This window comes from Chrysemys picta, chromosome 12 (assembly GCF_011386835.1).
Source record: "Chrysemys picta bellii isolate R12L10 chromosome 12, ASM1138683v2, whole genome shotgun sequence".
Lineage (NCBI taxonomy): Eukaryota > Metazoa > Chordata > Testudines > Emydidae > Chrysemys > Chrysemys picta.
In genome coordinates this window covers 45100311-45123830 of record NC_088802.1, presented here as the reverse complement: position 1 = coordinate 45123830, position 23520 = coordinate 45100311, and the positions used below count along the sequence as shown (strand labels likewise).

At 38.5% G+C, this 23520-nt stretch overlaps 1 protein-coding gene across 5 annotated transcripts in view; it reads right to left on the bottom strand.

Annotated features, from left to right (window-relative positions):
- Positions 1-261: 261 nt before the first annotated feature.
- LUC7L3 (LUC7 like 3 pre-mRNA splicing factor) overlaps positions 262-23520 on the bottom strand; it is a 41725-nt gene continuing 18466 nt past the window's right edge. The window contains exons 3-12 of one of the 5 annotated variants that reach the window (XR_010591766.1): positions 21489-21528; positions 20944-21088; positions 19236-19313; positions 19052-19156; positions 15276-15437; positions 13047-13330; positions 10921-11081; positions 2308-2448; positions 1611-2202; positions 262-776 (exon numbers count right to left, since the gene is read on the bottom strand). Coding sequence is in view for 4 of the 5 variants with exons in the window: in XM_024101792.3 (XP_023957560.1) it covers positions 2021-2202; positions 2308-2448; positions 10921-11081; positions 13047-13330; positions 15276-15437; positions 19052-19156; positions 19236-19313; positions 20944-21088; positions 21489-21528 (1298 nt within the window). In the remaining variant the exon portion in view is untranslated. Of the gene's footprint in view, positions 777-1363; positions 2203-2254; positions 2449-9063; positions 9212-10920; positions 11082-13046; positions 13331-15275; positions 15438-19051; positions 19157-19235; positions 19314-20943; positions 21089-21488; positions 21529-23520 lie in introns of those variants that run through there. The other 4 variants (XM_024101793.3, XM_008163969.4, XM_024101792.3 and 1 more) reach the window with 4 other exon arrangements.

Here is a 23520-nt window from a genome sequence, read left to right as displayed (position 1 = left end):
AAATATTGGATATGAACCTTATTAGAGGGAGAATTGCAGCAGTATCTTTGTTCTGTGATTCTGTGTTTGACTGCTAAGAAAAATACACTGCAGCAAAAATCACGCCACTTGTGATGATAATGTGCATCTGTTCAATAAAGGACCAGGTGATGAAGGTGATCAGCTCAGTTTTAAAACATGAGACTAATTGGAGGAATCAAAAGCAAACACCAACTGAATAAACTAAACAAAATCCATAGAAACCAAATTAATGGACTAAGCTTGAAGACATGAATAGATTTATTACGAAAAAAGTGTATTTAATACTAAATGTTTAATGACAGACAATCAAATTTGCAACAGAAATTCAAAGATACTTTATTTCCATTTCTGGTATATCAAGCAGCTAGATATATCCTAGTTGTAAAAATGGGATTCAATTTAGTTTAATTCACACAAATACTAAACATTTATTCTTGTGTTTCGAAGTCCAAGAATGAAATCTTGCAAATAAACACTGAGCAAGCCATGGGTTCATGTTATGTTTGTTTCTTATCTTAAAAAGTCTTAAAGAAAAAAAATGATACAGGACTTATATTCTCAGTGGCATGTATGCTATTAACTCATCCCTCTGCACTCTGGGAGGTAACAACAGTCCTGAATTAATTTTATAAAAAAAAATTCTAACTGAACTTTATATTTTTCTATGCCACTACAGCTTTCTTTCACCTCATTTAAAGCAGATCTTCATTGCAAGCTGTCTTCCGGATTCTTCGCAGATTCTTCACGTGGTAGTCCTATAATGCAAAATTTTGGGAAAGCAAACAATTAGACAATGTAAAGCAAGGTTAGTTTGCCATTTCTAAATATTGGCCCAGTTCTTAGCTGTCATCTTACTCTACTAAAACTTCAATATTGAAAATTAGGGGTTCCAGAGCAATAATGCAATCTTAATGGTCTAATGATCAACCCTTAAGTGTTTAAGAGTTCATAGCGTAAATACTGAAACTATACTAATAGTTTATATTGCAAACAGCTAATTTATCAGCTGTCTTCTCCAACGTTCGCTCCTTATTTTAGGAATACATCAACAACCGTTTCTGTACGCTTAAATTAGGTCAAGAATGGAAAAACTTTTAAAGTTTTTTTAATATATATATTTCCTAACGTTTAGTTTCATAATAATGAGAATTGTCAGCATACATCCTTGCCATGTACTATTAAAAATTTTAGGCATCAGCCTTTGTATTTACATTTGCCTTACAAGTCTGGAATCAGCCATTATACTGCTCTGTACTATGGCTGACTGCAAATTCTCCTACACAGTAGGAAATATTAAACACATACCTCTTAAAGACTTGAATTGCATTGAATGTAACAAGGCGATTATTATGTAGTATTTATTGCATTTAAAACTCTTAAAGATATCTAATTCTGGGCAGCACTGCATCCCTACACACAGTTGAAAGAAAATTCCATTCTGTTAACATCAGATTTATAGTTTTCACACAATACACAAAAAATCCTTTTCACTTTCTTGTAAATAAAAACACAACAGTAAGCTTAAAGATTACAGGCAACAGCATTCAAACATGGATGTGGGTAGAGAAAGGAGTACCTGGCATGAGTACCTGCTTAGTTTGACTGAATCCTTGATTTTTAATTTGGCTTTTCATGGGCCGCTCACAACACCAACGCTGTGTGAGGTATGGTAGTCAGCTGCAATAATTCATAAACCCTACACTTCCATCAATCCAATGCTACTGGCTCTCGAGTTACAGAACAAACTGCATTAGAATGCAAGGCAATAAAGCAAAAAAAAACTAGAAACATCCTTGACAAAGAAATACTAGCAGTTTATATAAAAACAAAGTAGTCCAACATGTGCCTCAGAAATATTAAGTATTAAAGCAAATGTTTCTGCTGATGTACCAACACAATATGGACTTAAATACAAAAACAGTTCAATTTTTAAAAAAAACGACAAAATCCCTAAAAATAAAAAAAAAAAAGGATAATTAAATTTTCTATGGAGACTATATTACAAATATGTTCCAAAGAGGCACACTAATGGGGGCATGAGTCTGCTACAAAATAGCTGAGACAAAACAATGTACCTCAAAATGTTTTGCAGGACTACACTGTCTTTTCCTTCAGAAGGTGCTTTAGTATGTCTTCTTACTTGATTTAGCTCCATCTTCATCTGTGCATACTTACGCTGCACTGTTAAACAGTAACAAAAAGCCCTAATCAAAGTTTGAAATAATGCACTTACCTCTGTCTGATCTGAGGTCATATCAGATCAGTTTTAATTGGACTGAGTGTCACCTTCAGATTTAATGTCTTCATTGGTCCCATTGACCTCATTCTTAGTATCACTGTCCTTCGAGTCTGTATTTCTGTCTTCACTCTGTTTTTCTCGACTACTGGACTTCATACTACTTTTTTTATCATCAGATGCCCTCTTTTCTGCCATGAAAGAAGACATTAACCATGGATTTCAAAGTAAAACACTTTGCACATGTGAGGAGTGGAACACAGGAGGTGGGACAATCTCAAATTGGAAACAGTAACAAAAAGTCACAGTTATAGGCATAGGCTTTAGAGTAACAGGGCAAAATAAAAAGAAGCAAAATTAAAAGTGGTGAAAAGGAGGAAGGACAGCATAGCAGTAGTGTGACAATTACTCAACTTTACCTTGAGATATAGAAATTGGGGAAAAGTGTAACCAACAGTGATTTATGTGGATGTGCTTCATGAGTGCTTTACCACTGGATTCAGTGTTATGCTCTGAATAGATTTTGTGTGTGTGTGATACGTGTGCCAAGGGAGGCTACGCACTGGTTATTAAACTTGGTTCTTGAAAAGGGAACCAAAAAGAATGAAGGGATAATAAGGCATTGCTATTCAGTCTGTTATTAACCATTGTTACAGAGGGAAGAAAATAAATGAACATCCAGGAAAAACAAGCAAACATAAAACTTAGCTAGGTTTAAAATAAGAATCAAAGGGAATACCAAAGTCAACTTCAACAGGACAAAATGTAATGATGCTTCTCTGAGATATGTTATTAATCCTTCATCTTTAAATGATAAAAGATTGGGGAAGAAAGACTGCTAGAGATATAAAGGCACTATTTTACAAAACAAATGAGCAACAGATTGATGGGACCCCAGTTTTTTCAAGAACTAGGAGGGTGAATGGTGAATAAAGAATTGGATATTTGCTGAAAAACTGGTATTTTCTTTTCCTCTACAATCATAAGGTAGAGTGAAGAAAATGTAACGGAAGCAGCAAAGTTTTCCAGTAGGGGAAAAAAATTCACACATTTACAGTTTAAAATCCGTATTGTCTGTAAACTGAATAATGAGTAAATTTAAAAACAAAACATACTAGTTTATCCTGTATCACTTCAAACCACAGGGCCAACCTTCTGCCCAATAGGTGGAGACTGAAAAAACAAGTTCTTGGACGTCAGTATACAGACAAGAACATTGACTGTCCCTCAGATGGATTAATATGCAAGCAGCTTAGAACCAAATACATAAAACAAGTTAAAAACATCCAAGAAAGCTATTTGCAAGGTGGCACATCTGGATTGGCATAGCAATTCTACACTTTAAAAGACATAAGTGAAAAAGCTAAGTTTGAAGAAAGAATTAGTGTATCTACACAGAGAAAGTTTGCACAACAGTTTTATTAGGACAGACCACCAAACAGCAAGGAAAACGGCCAAAATCAAACCCACAAGAGGCAGGACAACTGCCTAAAAAACACTGGAACTGAAGAAGCACATCCTGCCTATAGTGCTTGGAAAAAGCATTTAGTGATGTCCAAATAGGTAACTGGAGAAGTCTTCTGATAGTGTTGCATATCTGTCTGCCCTCAGTATTGTAGCTATTGTAAATCAGGTGGATTACACTCTAAATGACCTTGTTGCAAAGTCTTCTCTTTGTGCCTTATAGGTATCGCCGATGCACACATAGCTCCACTGAGGAACAGAAGTCTTGTTTCCCTGCAGAGGACTACTAGTCAGTCCAATAAACTGATCTTCTATCCTATGTAGGTATGATAGATAACAGCCCTATGGGTGTGCAGTTTTTTGCGTTTGGATAGATAGGAAAGAGAACTTTTTCAGAAGATATAAACATTAACCTGTGGTACGAAAGATGAAGCTATACAAAGAACCCCCGTCTTCGAGAACCTGAAGAACAAGAAAATTACATCATAGCTCCTGGAGTTCGCTAACTAGAACTGAGCAAATATTTGTAACAATTAATCTGTAATGAATTTAGCTTCCTTCAGCACCAGTGATATCTGCAAGCAGACAGTAAAGGAAGTTCCTTCAACACAGTTATTCAAAATTATCTCACAATATTGTATTTATTATTGTGGATAGATCACAAATAGTTCTCTGTAGATTTTTATAGGCTCCCTATATGATTTATGTTGATTAGTTGTGATTCATCAGGTAAGATCACCTAATATTGGTTGTTTCTTGACTGAATGGATGCACAAATATTTCTGGGTGAATATTTGCAGCTTCAAAAACCATCAGTGGCATGGGGGTTTAATTCATGTTTGTAAAGGAATTTGAGATTTCAAGATGAAAGGCACCATATAAAGTATTATTTTCAGCCAACCCTTGCCGCTCACTTTAAAATCCTGACCCACAGTAACTATGAAAACTACTGTAAAGTCACAAAAAAAGCAAGAATTCAAATGGCAGGAGTCTTAGCATCCAAAACACACACTGTGCATGCACACAAAGTAGACTAAAGCCATGTCTACGCTAAAACCTTTGGTTGACGAAAGCTGTGTTGGCGTACAGCTGCTGAAGTTTGTATATTGCTCCTACATGTGCATACTTAGTTGCTTGCATCAATGCTGTGCATCCTCACCAGGAGAGCTTGTGTCAATGCAAAGTGTGATGCACCATGGGTAGGTATTCCACTGTGTCATGTGCCACCATCCAGCATAATGCCTTTTGGCAAATTTTCACAAGGTGTTGTGGAATGAGTTGTGCAGGGATCTCTGGGAGCTAGGGGTCAAGTTCCCCTATGAGATGCAACATTTGGCATCCCACAATGCTATCCACATCCCTTAATTTTCACACCTTTAAAAAAAAATCCCACAATCCAACATGGCACCAAGACTGCATAGCTCTGCACTGTGCTCATGAATGTTGCAAATACAGGATGCATGATCCTCTGGTATTTGCAAGCCCGCAGGAAGAAACAACAACGACATGACGATTTCTTCAAGGACAGATTGTTAAGGGACATCAAAAAAGGTGGCAATTGTGGAGCAGCTGCAGACGATGGAGCGTTGCTTCTGGGCCCAAGAAATGAGCACTCACAGTTGAAATCACATTAACAGTGTCTCTATTTATTGCAACTCTGTTGCTTGGACCTTCAAAGCTAAATACTGATGTGCCCGATCCATGTAATTTAAGTCTCGCAAAATGGGGTGGAGTAAAATTTAGAAACATTTTACCTCCCAGCAAAATAAACTTCCCTGCTCTCTGCAGTGAATGCAGAATTCATTCTAGATTTTAGAGTGCATGTATCCCTCTACTGCAAAAACATGCATCATAGCCCTGTTCCACAGCCCTATGCTATTTATTAATACTATGATGGTTTACTGAACAGATCATCATTTATTTCCCCAAATCTAGTATTACACTTCTAAGGTTACCAGGAGCTGAAAAGACCTTGTAGTGCCGGGGAGGAGCTGGTGGTCATGGTATACATAGGTATCAATGACATAGGGAAGGTTAGGAGAGAGGTCCTGGAGGCCAAATTTAAGCTGCTAGGTATTGAAGTGCAGGGCCTCCATGGTAGCATTCTCTGAAATGCTTCCAGTTCCACATGCAGAGCTGGTTAGACAGGCAGAACTGCAGGGTCTCAATGCGTGGATGAGACAATGGTGTAGGGAGGAGGGGTTTAGATTTATTAGGAACTGGGGAAACTTTTGGGAAAGGGGGAGCCTATACTGCAAGGATGGGCTCCACCTAAACCAAAATGGAACCAGATTGCTGGCACTTAACAAGGTCATAGAGCAGTTTTTAAACTAAGGGCTGGGAGAAAGCCAACAGGTGCGGAGGAGCTTGTGGTTCAGACAGAGACATCCCTTATGGGAGGATCTATAAATGGAGATTCTCTATGTCCTAGTAAGGAGGAGAGGATGGAAAATGATAAAGTAAGTGTAAGATCTGATAAGAAAGTCAAATGAAAAAAGTCCCATTCAATTACATTATGTAATGGCAGACAGCTAAAAAGTGACAAGTTTTTAAAATGCTTATATACAAATGCTAGAAGTCTACATAATAAGATGGGTGAACTAGTGTGCTTCATATTAAATGAGGATATTGATATAATAGGCATCACAAAAACTTGGTGGAATGAGAATAATCAATGGGACACAGTAATACCAGGGTACAAAATAGATCAGAAGGACAGAACAGGTCATGCCGGTGGGGGAGTGGCAGAAATATAGCATAGAATCAAATGAAGTAAAAATTGTAAATGAACCGAACTGTACCACAGAGTCTTTATGGATAGTAATTCCATGCTCTAATAAGAAGAATATAGCAGTAGGATATATTACCGACCACCTGACCAGGATGATGATAGTGACTGTGAAATGCTCAGAGAAATTAGAAAGGCTATTAAAATAAAAAACTCAATAATAATGGGGGATTTCAACTATCCCCATATTGACTGGGTACGTGTCACCTCAGGATGGGATGCAGAGATAAAGTTTCTTGGCACCTTAAAGGACTGCTTCTTGGAGCAGCTAGTCCTGGAATCCATAAGAGGAGAGGCAATTCTTGATTTAGTCCTAAGTGGAGCACAGGATCTGGTCCAAGAAATGAATATAGCTGGACTGCTTGATAATAGTGAGCATAATATAATTAAATTTAACATCTCTGTGGCAGCGAAAACACCACAACAGCCCAACACTGTAGCATTTCATTTCAGAAAGGGGAACTACACAAAAATGAGGAGGTTAGTTAAACAGAAATTAAAAAGTATAGCTCCAAAAGTGAAATCCCTGCAAGCTGCATGGAAACTTTTTAAAGACACCATAATAGAGGCTCAACTTAAATGCATACCCCAAATTAAAAAACATTGTAAGAGAACCAAAAACGTGCCACCATGACTAAACAACGAAGTAAAAGAAGCAGTGAGAGGCAAAAAGGCATCCTTTAAAAAGTGGAAGTTAAATCCTAGTGAGGAAAATAGGAAGGAGCATAAAGTCTGGCAAGTGAAGGCCAAAAAAGAATGTGAAGAACAGCTAGCCAAAGATTCAAAAAGTAATAGCAAAAATTTTTTAAATTAAATACATCTGAAATAGGAAGCCTTCTAAACAATCAGAGGGGCCACTGGATGATCGTGATGCTAAAGGAGCACGCAGGGACGATAAGGCCATTGCAGAGAAACTAAATAAATTCTTTGCATCGGTCTTCACGGCTGAGCATGTGAGGGAGATTCCAAAACCTGAGCTATTCTTTTTAGGTGACAAATCTGAAGAACTGTTCCAGATTTAGGTGTTATTAGAGGTGGTTTTGGAACAAATCAATAAACTAAACAGAGTAATAAGTCACAAGGACCATCTGGTATTACCCAAGAGTTCTGAAGGAACTCAAATGTGAAATCGCAGAACTACTAACTGTAGTATGTAACCTATCATTTAAATTCACTTCTGTACCAAATGACTGGAGGATAGCTAATGTGACGCCAATTTTTAAAAAGCGCTCCAGTGGTGATCCCAGCAATTACAGGCTGATAAGCTTGACTTCAGTACCGGGCAAACTGGTTGAAACTATAGTAAAGAATAAAATTGTCAGACAGATAGATGAACATAATTTGTTAGGGAAGAGTCAACATGGTTTTTGTAAAGGGAAATCATGCCTCACCAACCAACTAGAATTCTTTTGAGGGGGTCAACAAGCATGTAGACAAGGGGGATCCAGTGGATACAGTGTACTTAGATTTTCAGAAAGCCTTTGACAAGGTCCCTCACGAAAGGCTCTTAAGCAAAGCAAGCTGCCATGGGATAAGAGGGAAGGTCCTCTCATGGAGTGGTAACTGGTTAAAAAATAGGAAACAAAGGGTAGGAATAAAGGGTCAGTTTTCAGAATGGAGCAAGGTAAATAGTGGTGTCCCCCAGATGTCTGTACTGGACCAGTCCTATTCAACATATTCATAAAATGATCTGGAAAAAGGGGTAAACAGTGAGGTGGCAAAATTTTCAGATGATACAAAACTACTCAAGATAGTTAAGTCCCAAGCAGACTGCAAAGAGCTACAAAAGGATCTCTCAAAACTGGGTGATTGGGAAACAAAATGGCAGATGAAATTCAATGTTGATACATGCAAAGTAATGCACATTGGGAAAATATAATCCCAACTATACATATAAAATTATGGGGCTAAATTAGCTGTTACCACTCAAGAAAGAGATCTTGGAGTCATTGTGGATAGTTCTCTGAAAACATCCACTCAATGTGCAGCAGCAGTCAAAAAAGCAAACAGATTGTTGGGAACCATTAAGAAAGGGATAGATAAGATGACAGAAAATGCCTTTATATAAATCCATGGTACGTCCACATCTTGAATACTGTGTGCAGAAGTGGTCACCCCATCTCAAAAAGAGATATATTGGAACTGGACATGTCCCTTCAATATGAGGGAGATTAATAAGACTCAGACCATTCAGCTTGGAAAAGAGATGCCTAAGGGGGGATATGATTGAGGTCTATGAAATCATGACTGGTGTGGAGAAAGTAAATAAGGAAGTGTTATTTACTCCTTCTCATAACACAAGAACTAGGGGTCACCAAATGAAATTAATAGGCAACAGGTTTAAAACAAACAAAAGGAAGTATTTCTTCACACAACGCACAGTCAACTGTGGAACTCTTTGCCAGAGCATGTTGTGAAGGCCAAGACTATAATAGGGTTCAAAAAAGAACTAGATAAATTCATGGAGGATAGGTCCATCAATGGCTATTAGCCAGGATGGGCAGGGATGGTGTCCCTAGCCTCTGTTCACCAGAAGCTGGGAATAGGCAACTGGGAATGGATCACTTGATGATTACCTGTTCCGGTCATTCCCTCTGGGGCACCTGGCATTGGCCACTGTTGGAAGACAGGATACTGGGCTAGATGGACCTTTGGTCTGACCCAGTATAGCCGTCCTTATGTTCTTATGTATGTTCTCAGTCCTGGGGGAAGGAGGTAGTAAGTAGCAAACAAAAAGATGACCAGAAGGAAAATTTAACTCAATGAAATCACTACACCCCTATTTATAAAACTATAAAGAAAAGAATTATGAAGCTATAAACCTAATTAAGAGCTCAATAATGGAAACAATTTGAGCAACTACGGTATAAAGTTATAAGTATGCACATACACACACACACACAGTATTAGTGAAGGATTAAAGAGGGCTCCTCCAATTGAATACCAAAAATCTGCTTTATAATCTAGGTCAATGAAATAATAGACATATGAGGAGGTAAAAGTTACAAGCAAGTATGCATTACAGGCCTAGCATTAGATCTGACCACTTGCAACAGTGAACAAGCAAGCAGCAAAGCATACAAGCTTGCAGAATGCTTACAACTAAGCAGAACAGAGTGGAGAGGAAACCAAATAATGAAATGTATCACAGTATACAACAGAAAGGTTATACTGGAAAAAAAAAAAGGTCAGGCAAAAAAACATCTGAAGTGCTATCCATATTTTGAGAACCAATCCAGAGTCTACTGAAGAAATGGGAAAAATTAGAGCAGGGCAAATAGGCTAACCTATAATCCACATTCATATAGCACCTTTCACCCCAGAGGATCTCCAAGTACTTTATAGATATATATTAATCATTTTACCCACCACTGAAATGAAGCCATCTCTATTGTGAAATGTGCCAGCCGTTTGAAAGCATACAGCAACCCAAAACGGTTTAGATCAGGAAGTGTATCCAAATGAAGTTGCAGAGAAAATTAAAAATGGGAATTTAGCAGGATATGGAATTAACACCTTTGTATTATGAAAAGTACTATGGATCTTTCATATTCACAAGTGGTCACGACCAGTTTTACATCTTTTATGAATGATGGAACCTCTGGCAGCATAGCCCAATCTAACAACAGTCTGTGTTGGGAGCACTGGATCAGTACTGATTCAAAGGGAAGAGAGCCACCTTCTAAACATTCACTGTATTACTTGACGTAGCATGTATTGCCATAAAACAATTCTGAGGAACAATTTGGTGTTTCTTCGAGATTCCCCATATACTGTATATACCAGATCTTGCTTCATTTATGAAATCTGATGGAATCACAACCTAAGATGGTACGGATGCAGGCCACGACGCTGAAAGGTCTCAGAAGTTAGGGAAAACTACGGTTGTGTTTATTAGACAAAGAAGATTAAGAGGATATGATTGAAGTGGACAGAAAATGAAGATGTCATAAGACTGTCCAGCTAAAAAAACCAAAACAAAATACATACCAACGAGGGAAGCTAGTTAAGATTTACAGAAGTGTCCAAGAGTAATAAGGAGAACTCGCTTCTAAGGGCAGCAGTAGAAGATGTAATCAAATATATTTAGAGAGTTAGAATGATGTGTGGGGTTTTCCAAAGCCAAACAGCCAGCATGTGTCAACGGGCTAAAATGCTTGGGAACTGCACAGTAGTGTGCTTTTCTTTGAGAATTACAACACTAGGTAAGTAGGCGAAACACACATTTTTCAAGGAGGCAGGAGGATATGAAGAGAAAGGGAAGCGTGTCTCAAAGTCATGTAGTAGCGACACATACGGGCTGCTTACAAATCTCTGAAGGATCCTAAGAGATCTTTCAGTCCTTGACTGAAAGGACAGGTCTCAGGGGTAACATCAGTTCTGCATGTCTTAAAATCTCACATAAACTAACCTTTTTCTTTAGATTTCCTGTCTTGTTCTCGATCTCTGCTTTTGCTTCTGTGCTTATATGATTTCCGATCCCGACTTTTTGATCGTCTCCTGTCCCGACTGCGAGACCTATGTTTTCTTTCTGACCTATCATGGCTTCTGCTTCTTCGTCGATCTCGGCTCCTTACATTTAGAAGTAGTTGAAAGAGAGAAAATATCAGCTGTCATTTACAACTCAAAATAAAAAATCTTCATTAATTTGCCACTAGGTTACCATTCTGCTCTTATGCCGGCTTATAAGAAAAGGTTTAATATTTATGAGGAATATCAAGTCTTTCTTATAAACTCTTTCCTTCCAGGAACATTTTTCAGTACTTTACAAGTTCTCTGTCCACCCTTCTCTGCCTTCTTCAAACATCCACAGCTACAAGAAACAATTCTCAGGAAAAGCTTTAATACTGATTTTTAAATCAGAGCTTTAAAAAAATTAATACTTAAACTTTACGATGGAAGTGTATGTCAACTATCATGCTTACATCATCAACATATATGAAATCACGATGTTTTCATCCACTTCCAAAATGGCGGTGAGTTTTAATACATGGCAGTTTCTCTTTTGATTCATCCTCTGAAACAGCAAGAACTGTCCACCTCTGGAGAGGTTATATTGGACCTGATAGAAGAGCAGTTTCATCAAGTGATGATTCTAGAGCTTCCTCTAACTGATTCCATATTTTTAGCTCAACTGTCCAAAGTCATATTCTGTTCAATGGTTTCAATGCACCTCCTCCTGTTTTATTTTTGTACTGTATCAATACAAAGTGATGTAAAGAAATTTGTCATCTACAGCTACAGAATTCAGCCGATTCCATTATAGAGTTAGCAGTTTCTGATCAACTGAGAGGAACATCAGAAAGGAAGCCTGGTTCAGTGGTTATGGTGTAACCCAGGACTAGGAGGACTTAGGTTCAATGCTATGCTCTACTACAAACTTCCGGTATGACCTCAAGCAAGTCATGTATCTTCTGTGTACATCAGTTTCCCAACTGTAAAAGGGAGATAATGGTACTTCCTTATGTTCCAAAACTACAAATACAGAGAAACTTCAGTGTTTTCATAAACAAGGCTAAACATTTTGCAGTTATATACCACTAAAGGGTGGCAAAACTTTAGGTACATCTACACTTAAGCGGCATGTAGATTACACCCACTGCATGCCCAGCTGGCATAGGTATAAACAGTAGTGGAGAGAGTGAGGCACGGTTGAGGGGAGTAGAGCAGCCTACACATCTGAACCGGAGGGCATATATCATACATGGCAGCTCTCTGCATGCCCAAGTAGTGCCTCCTACATTTACACTGCTATTTTTAGCAGTTTAGTGTCTCACTGCCAGAGGCTTTCTCTGACACAGAAAAAGGCACTGGCAGGAGGGAGGCAGTGGAGAAAAGCTCTTTCACTGCCACACATAGCTACAAATCAGTGAGTGTGTAATTGTCACACCACCGTAAGTGTACACAAGGCTTTTGCTAAAAGAACAGGAGGACTTGTGGCACCTTAGAGACTAACAAATTTATTAGAGCATAAGCTTTCGTGGGCTACAGCCCACTTCTTCGGATGCATAGGCTTTTGTTGCATCAGTAGGCTGAGTATATTACACACACCTGGGGCTCTTTGCGTTCCTTCATTCTCTCCCACAAGCAACCTTTGTGCTACTCGCTCATATCCCTCTATTTCAAACAGTCCATGCAACACCATCCCATGCCAGGGGCTCAGTCCCCCTCTCCCCCCACCAATTCCACTCTACTCATACCTTTGTCCCACATTCTTCCCCCATACTCGGGCTTCTGTGTGCCCCCATTCTCCATACATTTCTTATTTCTTTTCTGTTGGTACAGGAGATGTCTAGAACATTCCCTGAATTTTTTGAATCAACTGGCTGTGGTATTCAAAAGTTGTTACAAACAGTAAAACAGAGAAAAGCAATCAAGTTAGCATAGGTCCTTGTCTTGATCGGCCAACAAAATTCTTTACAGCAACCATTCCTTTACAGGTACAGAAGCCTGAAATCATATAGTTTAGAGGTTCTTACATGCATGGAACACCACTATAAATTCACTTGAAAAGTCAATGGTCCCTAATCAAGGTACCTGCTTCGCCTTCTCTCTCTGCTTCTTGATCTTTTGTGGTCCCGTGATCTGCTGCATCTTCTGTCAGATGTTCTGCTTGAATGTCTGCTACGGGAACGACTCCTCTTACGTCTTTCTCTGTCACGTGCCCTCTCTTTTTCCTTTTCTTCTTCCTCACGTCGTCTCTTCCTCTCCCTCTCTTCTCTTTCACGCTCCCTCTCTTTCTCTCTCTCTTCTCGCTCTTGTTTCTCTTTTTTTAACTTGTCATCACGTTCAGGTTCTTCAGTTCTTTTTCTTAACTTTTCCTTACAAAAAAGAAGTGTACAGCAAGGATTTAATGAAGATAAAATTTATTCAGAAGAAACTATTCAGCATCATTAAACCGCTATAAAAGGGCGAGGAGACATATTAGATTTCAATGGGTTACACTTAATCGTCAAACCAAAGCATAACCTGCTTAATAGCGCTTCTAAGTCAGCTGAACAAGTCTTTTGCTCATCAGGATGGTTCATTCACCTGGGCAGTACCCAATATTTAAGATTAAAAAAACGACTTGGGGACCCCACAAAGTATTCTTTGCAGAAAGAAAAGGATGATAAGTGAGGATCTGTGGAGGAGATCCAAGTTATAGAGTAAATATAATTGTTTTGTGGTTCTGACAAGAAAAACCTTAAGATCTACCTTTAATACATTTAAGATGTCACCATAAATCCCTCTGAAGTTACTTCTTTTCTTAAAGTTATTTTTGTAAAAGCATACACACACACACACACACACACACGATAACGACAGTACAAAAAACACAAGACAAGGGCAGGTCTATACCTAAAACACTGCAGCAGTGAAACTGTGCTGCTGTCGGGCTTCAGTGAAGATGCTACTACACTGATGGGAGCAGCTCTCCCATCAGCGTAGTTAATCCAACTCTCTGAGAGGTGGCAGCTATGTCGATGAGAGAAGCCCTCCCATTGACATAGTGCTGTCTACACTGTGGGGTTAGATCAGTATAACTGCATTGCTCCAGGATGTAGATTTCTCACACCTGTGAGCGACGTAGTTATACTAATGTAAGTTGTGGTGTAGATCTGGCCTAACTGATCACTCTAGGATTCTACCCAATTTACATTCCTCCTAAAACATCCAACCTATGGGAATGGAAAAATTAGGTCTCATTTTAAAATATTTTAATAGTGCATCCTCAAATTTTCTGAACTCCAAACAGCTAACTAAAGTTGGTTATATCCCATATTTCAGCCTCCAGCTGAGTGGCACTTCTAAGTTTCACCAGGATGATGCTAAACTCTGTTGGAGTTCATAAACTTTGTTGCAATAGAGTTTAGCATCAGTTCTCAGGAGCCTAACGCCAACTCAAGGCTACCGTTCCATGGTGCATCCCCAATTGCTTGCCATTATATTGATTTCAAGTTTCCGATAACACCCTGCTAATGTCAGGAGTTCTATGTTTGTATGTGATTAGCATATTTCCATTAAAGTGAAAACACACAAACAGGTATCCTTGTAAATTGGATATTGTACATAAAAAATTGTTAGGTATGAAAACTCCCTTCTTGTAGTTATTTTATATCACTCCAAATGTTTCACTATAGTGTGTCCCTGAGTAGACGCAAGATATTTTTGCAGTGATATCTCGTGTATTTGAAGAGAGCTTGCTGGTCATACTCTGTTCTGTCTATAGGGAAGAACTGTATGCAATTGTCTGGGGGCTGTCATAAAAGAATGAACATAGAATGTTTTAATTAACTTATTCCAGTGAATACTTTGTATATTTGTAATATTCAGGATACTGCACACTGGGATATCCCAGTGTGAACCAGGAAATATACCAAGAGCATTTCACCAAAAAAGAAAAATTTCATTAAAAAGTTAATTGAAACCATGTTGTGTTGAATACCTTCAGCAGCCTCGTTAGTGGGGGAATTCAGCATAAAAATCCAGGCTTAATTTGATTTTTTGTTTTGTACTTTAGGTAAAATTTTCAAAAGCACATAAGTGATGTAGGGGTCTGAGTCCCATTTTCAAAAGGGGCCTAGGCACTTCGGAGCCTAAGTGCCACTGCTAAAATTACCTTTCACCTTTAAATAATTCAAATCTGTCAATGCTTGGCTGCCAACAAATGGATTTTGAGAACCGAAGTTTATGTATGTAAGGATTCTGCTAATGATTTGGTTCTTAAATAGTTTATATAGAAAGAATGTCACTTTACCTTTAAATTACAAAAGTTATACTCACTTTTAATTCTTCTACAGTAGCTTTAATTTTGGCATAACCCATGTGCTGTTTTCCCATCAAGTGGTCATCCACCCTGGACTGTGCATCTCCTACTATTAAAAAGGCTCCACAGACTTCACAAACTTCCATTTGCTTTTCTTGAGCTGCAAAGCTCTCAATTGTCTAGAAGAGAAGATAGTGGTTAGAGCAAACAACAATAGAAAAGTTTTAACCTGGAGCCAGTTAACAGACTTAGTACTTCTTACTTTATCAACTGTTCTTCTAGTGTTGTGAAATTACGAATTTCAGCTTTAAAAAGGAGCTTAATTACTTGCTTTAACTTGGCACTATTATGAAGTAGCCTACACATTATGCCTAATATGAAAAATAAGTAAAAAAAAAAATTCCCACAGACTGCAAGACTAAACATACTAACTCAATACTTTCCACAGATTAAAGGCAGTCTGCACTTTACAGTAAATACTTAACTGTGGAACTTGGGAAATAAATATCTTCTTCACTATCAAAGATACAATGCCTATTACCCGCTGCTAGAGCTGGTTTCATGGTAATATTCAAAATTAGTTCTACCTTGCAAAGGACAAAACCAGACCCCACTTTTCTGCTGGAGACCTTTGACTACATGACAAAAAACTTTGGAGACTGACAATGGAATGCCCAAGAAGAAGAAACATTTACAGGCCCCGCAATGAAACAGAAAAAGGAAGCTGGGTTTGATGCTTTCAAGGTAGACCTTCATTTTTAAGAGAATGGTGGGGAAAGTATAATAAATATATCAAAGCAGACATACTGTGACATAAACTTACCAAAAATCTCATTACATTGAATTCACAGCCCAAATCCAAGTGATTATTCCTGTACAGCATTAATACATTCTCCTGTGTACATTCTGCTTCTGACTTTTATGAGCCAAAAAATCCTGGTCTGAGCACACTTCTGGAGCAAGGGACTACTGAGTTCTAATCTAACTTCTAATAAAAGCTCCTTTCTGTGATCTGGTGGTAGACATTTAACCTGTTTATTTCAGCTTTCGCCAACAGTAAAAACTACGGAGATAAATCTTTGCCTAGCTCACAGGAATGTGTGAGGAGCTGTTAGTATTTGCAAAGCATTCTGAAGATGATGGGGTCAAATTCAAGCCTGGTAAGGAGGTGTACTGCCACTGATTTCAACAAAGTTGCATCCACTACACCACATCTGAATGTGAACCATATCATTTAAATTCTTAAAAGGAGAAATTTATGAGAACAAATCAAGAGCTTCAGGATTTCAAAAGTTTAACACAAGAGGGTGCAAAAATGGGAGAACAAGGTTTGGCAAGAACTAAAGGAGGATGGGAAATTCTGACAAAAATGAAAGATTTCAGGAAATCAATCAGATAGGAAAATTCTCAATATGTATTATGAATTTCAAGTCAGATGTCTGACATATAGATCTGGAAAGACATTAAGGTCCTAAAGGATTCCAGGACATGTTAATATCACATTCCAAATACCAGGCCCCAGGTATTCTGCATTATTCTCAGATTGTGTGACAAGTAAGGGAAGCATACACTGTACATTTCTATGGCCAATATCATTTTTTCTGGACAACTGCCTCAAACATATGACTAAAATTAATGCCATATCCACTTTACAGTAATGAGGGTTTAGAATCATACTAGGTTTTGAAAAGACTTCCATAAACTTCTGAATTATAGCTTTCTTGAACTATGCTATGGTTTTAAGTGATGGCAGCTCCTCTGACTTCTGCAAACAAGACTATTAGAATTAAAGAAAGTGATTTAGGAACTAGTGTAGGGGTCGGCAACCTTTCAGAAGTGGTGTGCCAAGTCTTCATTTATTCACTCTAATTTAAGGTTTCGCATTCCAGTAATACATTTTAACGGTTTTAGAAGGACTCTTTCTATAAGTCTATAATATACACCTCTACCTCGATACAACTCTGTCCTCGGAAGCCAAAAATCTTACCGCGTTATAGGTGAAACCGCATTATATTGAACTTGCTTTGATCCACCGGAGTGTGCAGCCCCGCCCCCCCCCCGAGCACTGCTTTACCGTGTTATATCCAAATTCGTGTTATATCTGGTCGCGTTATATCGAGATAGAGGTGTATAACTAAACTATTGTTGTATGTAAAGTAAATAAGGTTTTCAAAATGTTTAAGAAGCTTAATTTAAAATTAAATTAAAATGCAGAGCCCCCTGGACCGGTGGCCAGGACCCGGGCAGTGTGAGCCCCACTGAAAATCGGCACGCGTGCCATAGGTTGCCTACCCCTGAACTAATGTAAATGCAACATCACACAAGGAAGACTTATGAAAAATTAACTGCTTTTGTTGTTTTCAAATACAAGCTAGAGGAAATATCTCCTCTAATTTCTTTCTGGTGCTAGAACCGTTTCTAATCGGGTCCAGCTTTAAACATGTGAGCTTCCAGGAATCAAGTAGTCTAGTAGCTCAGAAGATAATTACAGAGAAAAGCAAGAGATTATCTATTGAGAAACTCCCTGAGAAGTGTCAGTCATGGGGGAGATTTAAAGAAGAGAAGCTGCTGACAGCCAGGAACCTAAAGATCCTTGAACAGACTCTGGTTTACTAATCATTGCTAGCAAGAAAGTTCTCAGTTATGGAGAGTTAAGTGTCTTCACCACAATAAAGGTTGTAGCCATATTTCCATTACAAGCAGGATTTCTGACTTCCGCTAAAAATCTTTAAAATGGTTTGTGTCCCATTGGAGGGGTGCAAAAGGACTAGTGGGGTAGGGGAGGGTCAGAGGTGGCAATGGACAGAAGTCAAACTTCAATTACTTTAGAGTCTCAGTTTTCATTTAAAAAAAGTAAGTCTCTAAACTGTTATGGGTCAGAAGAAACACTCTGGCCATGTTTTTGAAGGTTAACTGATTCAGTGATGTCTGACTGACTTTTCAGAGTGCCAGCACGATAGCTATGAGAGGTGAATTGCTTCATTCATTTCAGTGGGTGCCAACTAAAATGGCCATTGATAATTTAAAATACAAACATTTTAAACTATCTCACTGCTCCTTGATGCATGCAGGAAACAAAGGAAGCATCATATTATGAAGATCTCAACTAGTGTTTCTTAAAGTGTGTGACACGCCCCCAGGTGGGTACAGAAGAAGGTGACTAGCTCACTAGCCTATCAACAATACATGATCAAGTTGAAGATGGATGCAAGTGTTTTCATTTTTCTGAAGAGGGCTTGAAAATATTCTCAAATTTAAGATGTTTTGGCCCAAGCAATGCTAAGATGGGCATGTTAGAAACTTGTCAAAAAAATTTAACACTTCATTTTCTGAGGTCTTGCATTTTTACGTTAACTTAGAATAAGTTTTCTGACTTTCTAATTTTTTAGCTATATAAGCATCTTTGATGTTTCATCTTCTGTAAATTACCAATACCTATTCATAAATTCCCAACGCCAATTTAGTTTTGGCAAAGAATACTAATCTAAATGAGTTTACAATTTAAATCCAAGATTTAATTATCTAACAAAGTACATGATATTGACTAAGACTAATAGGAGTTTTAAATTAATGAATGCATTGTGTGAAATACAGGCTGGGCTCTCATAAGGGGCAGGATTTCAGCCTGTTAAATTTTAATGTGAGAAACAGAAATTCGACAAGAAAGCAGTAACTGGATTGTTGTAACTTTTAAATCCTCTAACCACATAAGGGGCAAGGCTATACAGTCAGGTTCTGCTTTTGCACTGAGCCTTGAAATAACCCTAACAGAGCCCGCACAGCTTTTACTTACTGAAGTTGTAGACCTCAGCAACTCTCTCTCTTCTTTTAGCTGTTCAACAAGTTTCATCATTCCTTGCGCCTCTTCCACCTTTCCTTCAGAACCCAATTCTTCAATCTAAAGGAGAATAAAAATCCTGTCAGGATCTTATAATCTGAGCATTTGATTAATAGTTCTGCTAGAAGGCGACTTTTACCTGTTGTAGAAGTACATCGATTTTGTCAGTTAAGACCTGAATTTTCTCTTCATTTTTACCAGTAGGTCCAGCTGCCTGCTAAATATTAAAAAAAAAAAAATTCAGTCCCTAATCAAAGGATTAAGAATGTGTGTTTTTAAGAAACTACACACCTATTAATATTTTTCTCTATAATTACATACTTGGTATCAGATAAATAGAGTAGATCCAAGTACAGAGTAGTCCAAGTGCTGTAACATGCTGTATTTTCACTTAGTGGGAGAAAAAGGAAATTTATTCACCTATAATCCTGTTTCTCTGAAGGCATCACACACAATTGTAACTCATGAGTTATAATTTGATAGCACAAGAATGGCAAAATACCCCTAACTCTTAACATTTGACCCCTGAGAACAGCAACAGCAGGGTGGAGCATGAGCTAAGCCCCTGGCTGACAGCCATATACCACTCTCTACAGAGAATGTCCTTCAAATGCTTCTTACTCTGTGTATTTTTATTTGGGGAAATCTCGTGAACAGTCAGTACAGCTTCCAGGAAGGTGGAACCAAATTATCCCCCCAAAATAAGCATCATATGTAGATGCCAAGTTCAGAGAACAGTGCTGAGTCAATATCTGACCAGAACTCCAGTTAGCAGCCCTACACACTTCTAAGATAAAAATGTTATGGAGGCATGCCACTGACACTGCCTTGAGCCTAATAGAGAATGTCCCAAGACACTTAGGTACTGTTAGCCTAGCTAATGTAAAACAAAAACAAGGTAAAACAGAGGGTAATCCACTTAGACATAAGTTGAATGGCAATGGCATTCCCTTTACACCGATTCCCCAAAGCTATAAAAAAGTGTAAGGGTACGTCTACAGAACAAAGGTTACAGCGAGACAGTAACAGTGCTCAGATACATCACTGTAGCATAGATGCTTGCTACAGCAACAAAGGGTTTTTTCCATTATTGTAGTAAATCTGTCCCCAAGAGGCAGTACTTAGGTTGACGGAAGAATTCTTCTGTCAACCAAGCTGCATCTACAGTGGAGGATGGGTTGACCTAATGTTGCACAGGGTGTGAAATTTTTCAAAGCCATGAGCAATGTAGCTAGGTCAACTAAGTTTTAGGTATAGAACAGGCCTGATTTCCTAAACGCCCTGTCCAAATAGGAATGCAAATCTCCTCTGACATCCAGGGTACTGAATTTGGCTTCCCTTGGTTGAGAATAATATTTTGTGAAAAACATTAGGAAATTAAGAGTCCTATCAAAGCAGACCTCAGACCTCACTTTTGGTATTAATTTAGAAGGATGCAGGTTGACTATCTCTCTGGAGTAAAGTGAAAGGAGGCTCACCCATTAAAATCTGCAATTCACTCTTGTTGTTAAAAATAGCATTTTTAATTGCACTTGTAACAGGAAGAGCCTTCCATTAGGCAAGTCCATCACCCTTGTTAAGTAACAACTACCCTGCTAATTAGTTATTTAACGACATAAAAGGAACAGGGGAAGTATGTGAGAGAACAGAAATCATTCTGAGCAGAGAAAAAAGCTGCAGTTATCTATAGAAAAGGGAAGTGGAGTTCTTCTGGTCACAGTAACCAGTAACATGTAAATCGTATAAGAACCTTCTGGAAAGCAGCAAATTCACATTATAGTGAACATCCCACATTCAGAGTCCACTTTGAAGAACAATTATTTGCTTCAGTGTAGGCTTTTACTTACACCTGATGACTGCTGGTTCTGTGACAGTGCCAAACGAGCATGCCCTCTTCGAATCCTCCGTTCTACCTCTGCAAGTAAGCTCTGTAAATACCGCAAGAAGTCTCTTTCATAGCCCACTTTCATAAAACGAGAGCTCTTCTCATATCTGATAAAAATACACAACGTTTTTTACCGAATGATCATGTGTCATTCTGTAATATAGAGGTGTGACAAACATGTAAAAAACTGCTCCAGCAAAAATTACAACTTTTTAAATTACACTGGAGCTGCCTCAGAACAGAGGAATGGACTAGATGACCTCAAAGTCCCTTCAAGCACTACATTTCTATGATTAATTTTTAAATTACTTTGTGATTTTTTAAATTAATTTTCATAAAGAAACGGACAATGAAAAGTACAAGGTAAATGATTTACAGCTTATATATGAAGCTGCTCTTAAATTATTATTTTCTTCTTGTCTTGTTGGTTTTATGAACGCCAAATTGAACAAATTAAACCATTATAATTGTTACATTAACTTATGCTAAAACAACTTAAACACTCACTGTTTACGCAGATTTTCATCATGAATTTTTTCACATGGACCTAAAAATAAAGCAAGGCAAGACTTAGCGCACACTCTGGAAAGCCACACTAAAACTTTGGAGGATTTAGTCAGCATGCTTTTGGGGCTAGGTTCATAAAAAGACTTAGGCACCTAACTGCCACTGTAGGCACATAAATCCCAGAATCAGGCTCCATTGGGATTCACAAAACCCCCGCTCAGCTGCCACCAAAACCTATAGGGGCCAAATTACTGAGCCAAAGAGAGAGAGAAAAAGTGCACACAAGCGTGAAAATGATTCTGTAGTCTGGTGGCTACAGAACTCACCTGGGAAGTGGGTAACTCAGTATCCAGTCCTCCTGCTTCAATGAATTTATTGTTTATCCACAGGGGAACAGTTTCACAGTACAGATTAAGGAATCATCATATTGGAATATTCCAGAGCTCAGTGGTTAGTGCATTCACCTGAGAAGTGGCAGAGCTCTGTTCAAATACATTCTCCCACTCAGGCCAAGAGGGGACTTGAAGCAACAGTCTCCCACATCCCAGGTAAGCTTCCTAAACGTTGGGCTAGAAGTATGAGGGAGGTCCTCCTGACCTTCTTGCAAAAACAGCATAGACACCTAATTCCAAGAGAGAGTTTGTAGCTGAGAATCCCAAGCAGAGGGAGGCATCTCTTTCTAGCCTGGACTAAGATATAGTACTCCTTGAGAGGGATAGGGCTTAGGACATACCCTTTACTTTGGCATCTCCTATCGGCTAGCTTTGGGGGAGATGCAGAACATGCTGGCTTCTGTCAATCCCATTCTGAGGTGCCTCCTAAAGGGAGCCTACGTGCCCTAACTCAGGCTTTTGTGAATCCCAGTGATTTTCTAGGCGCCTAAAAGTTAAGCATGGTGATGCTAACCATTGCTATGCCCAAGTTTCTTTGGGAATCTAGCCCTTTGTATCTAATTACATTAAGCTCTGTAGGTTATCAAACCAGTCAGTTAACTGGGAGCACCATGATTAAGGATATGATTCTGTTACGGATTCTGAGACTTTCCAGGATCTCTGTGACTTCTTCTGCAGCAGGATGGGAGCAGCTATCTGCAGCGGCACCAGGGCTGAAGAAGTGGCTGGGGTTGGGTCAGCACCCATAGGGCTGGAGCAGTGGCGGTCAGTCCCTGCTGCAGGAGCAGCGGTGGGACTGGAGGAGTTGTAAGCCCCCGGCAGCGCTGTTTGTCCAATCCACCCCATGACTATTTTTAGTAAAAGTCAGGGACAGGTCGCAGGCTTCCATGAATTTTTGTTTATTATCTGTGACCTGTTCCTGACTTTTACTAAAAATATCCATCTTAACCTTAACCATGATACAGGAAACATTTCTAAAGAGACTCAGGAAAGCATAAAGGTGAAGCTGATGAATTTTTATGAAGCTCTCCGTAAACTGGCCTTTTGTACCTACATTTTCACTCACTTGTTTGGAACTTTTTTTTTAAATTTATCTTAAAAAAGAATACCAAAATGGTGTAACATTTCTCAGAGTACCAAAAGGAAAAAATAGGAATTTTGTAACACGTGTAAAATGGAATGGAAATTCACTGAATCTCCAGCACAAAATAAAAGCATGTTTCAGAACGTTTTCAAAAATGTCCTAGCAGGATTAAAATAGCCTAGTTCTCTAAGGCTCTTTTAAAAAAGGCTAGTTTTTATTTTCATTTGAGTAATTTATGGTCTCCAAAAATCTGGCCAGATGTCTAACTTTACAATAAAGCACTGGCTGATTCAAAGAATTTGATTTTAAGTTTAGAATCAGAGGAACAAAGGCAGATAAGGGTTCCATCTAAAGCTTCATCTACACAGGAAATTTTTACTGCTATATTGATAACGCCCCTGATTTGGATAGTTTTATTCTGGTATAAATGTCTTTTCAGTTTAGCTTAAACCCCTTTTCAATCATTATAAGCTAAACCAATAAATAAAAATAAAAGACACTCTTACATGAGAATAAGAGTATCCCACTTGTGGAGTTTTAGGTTATACTTGGGGGG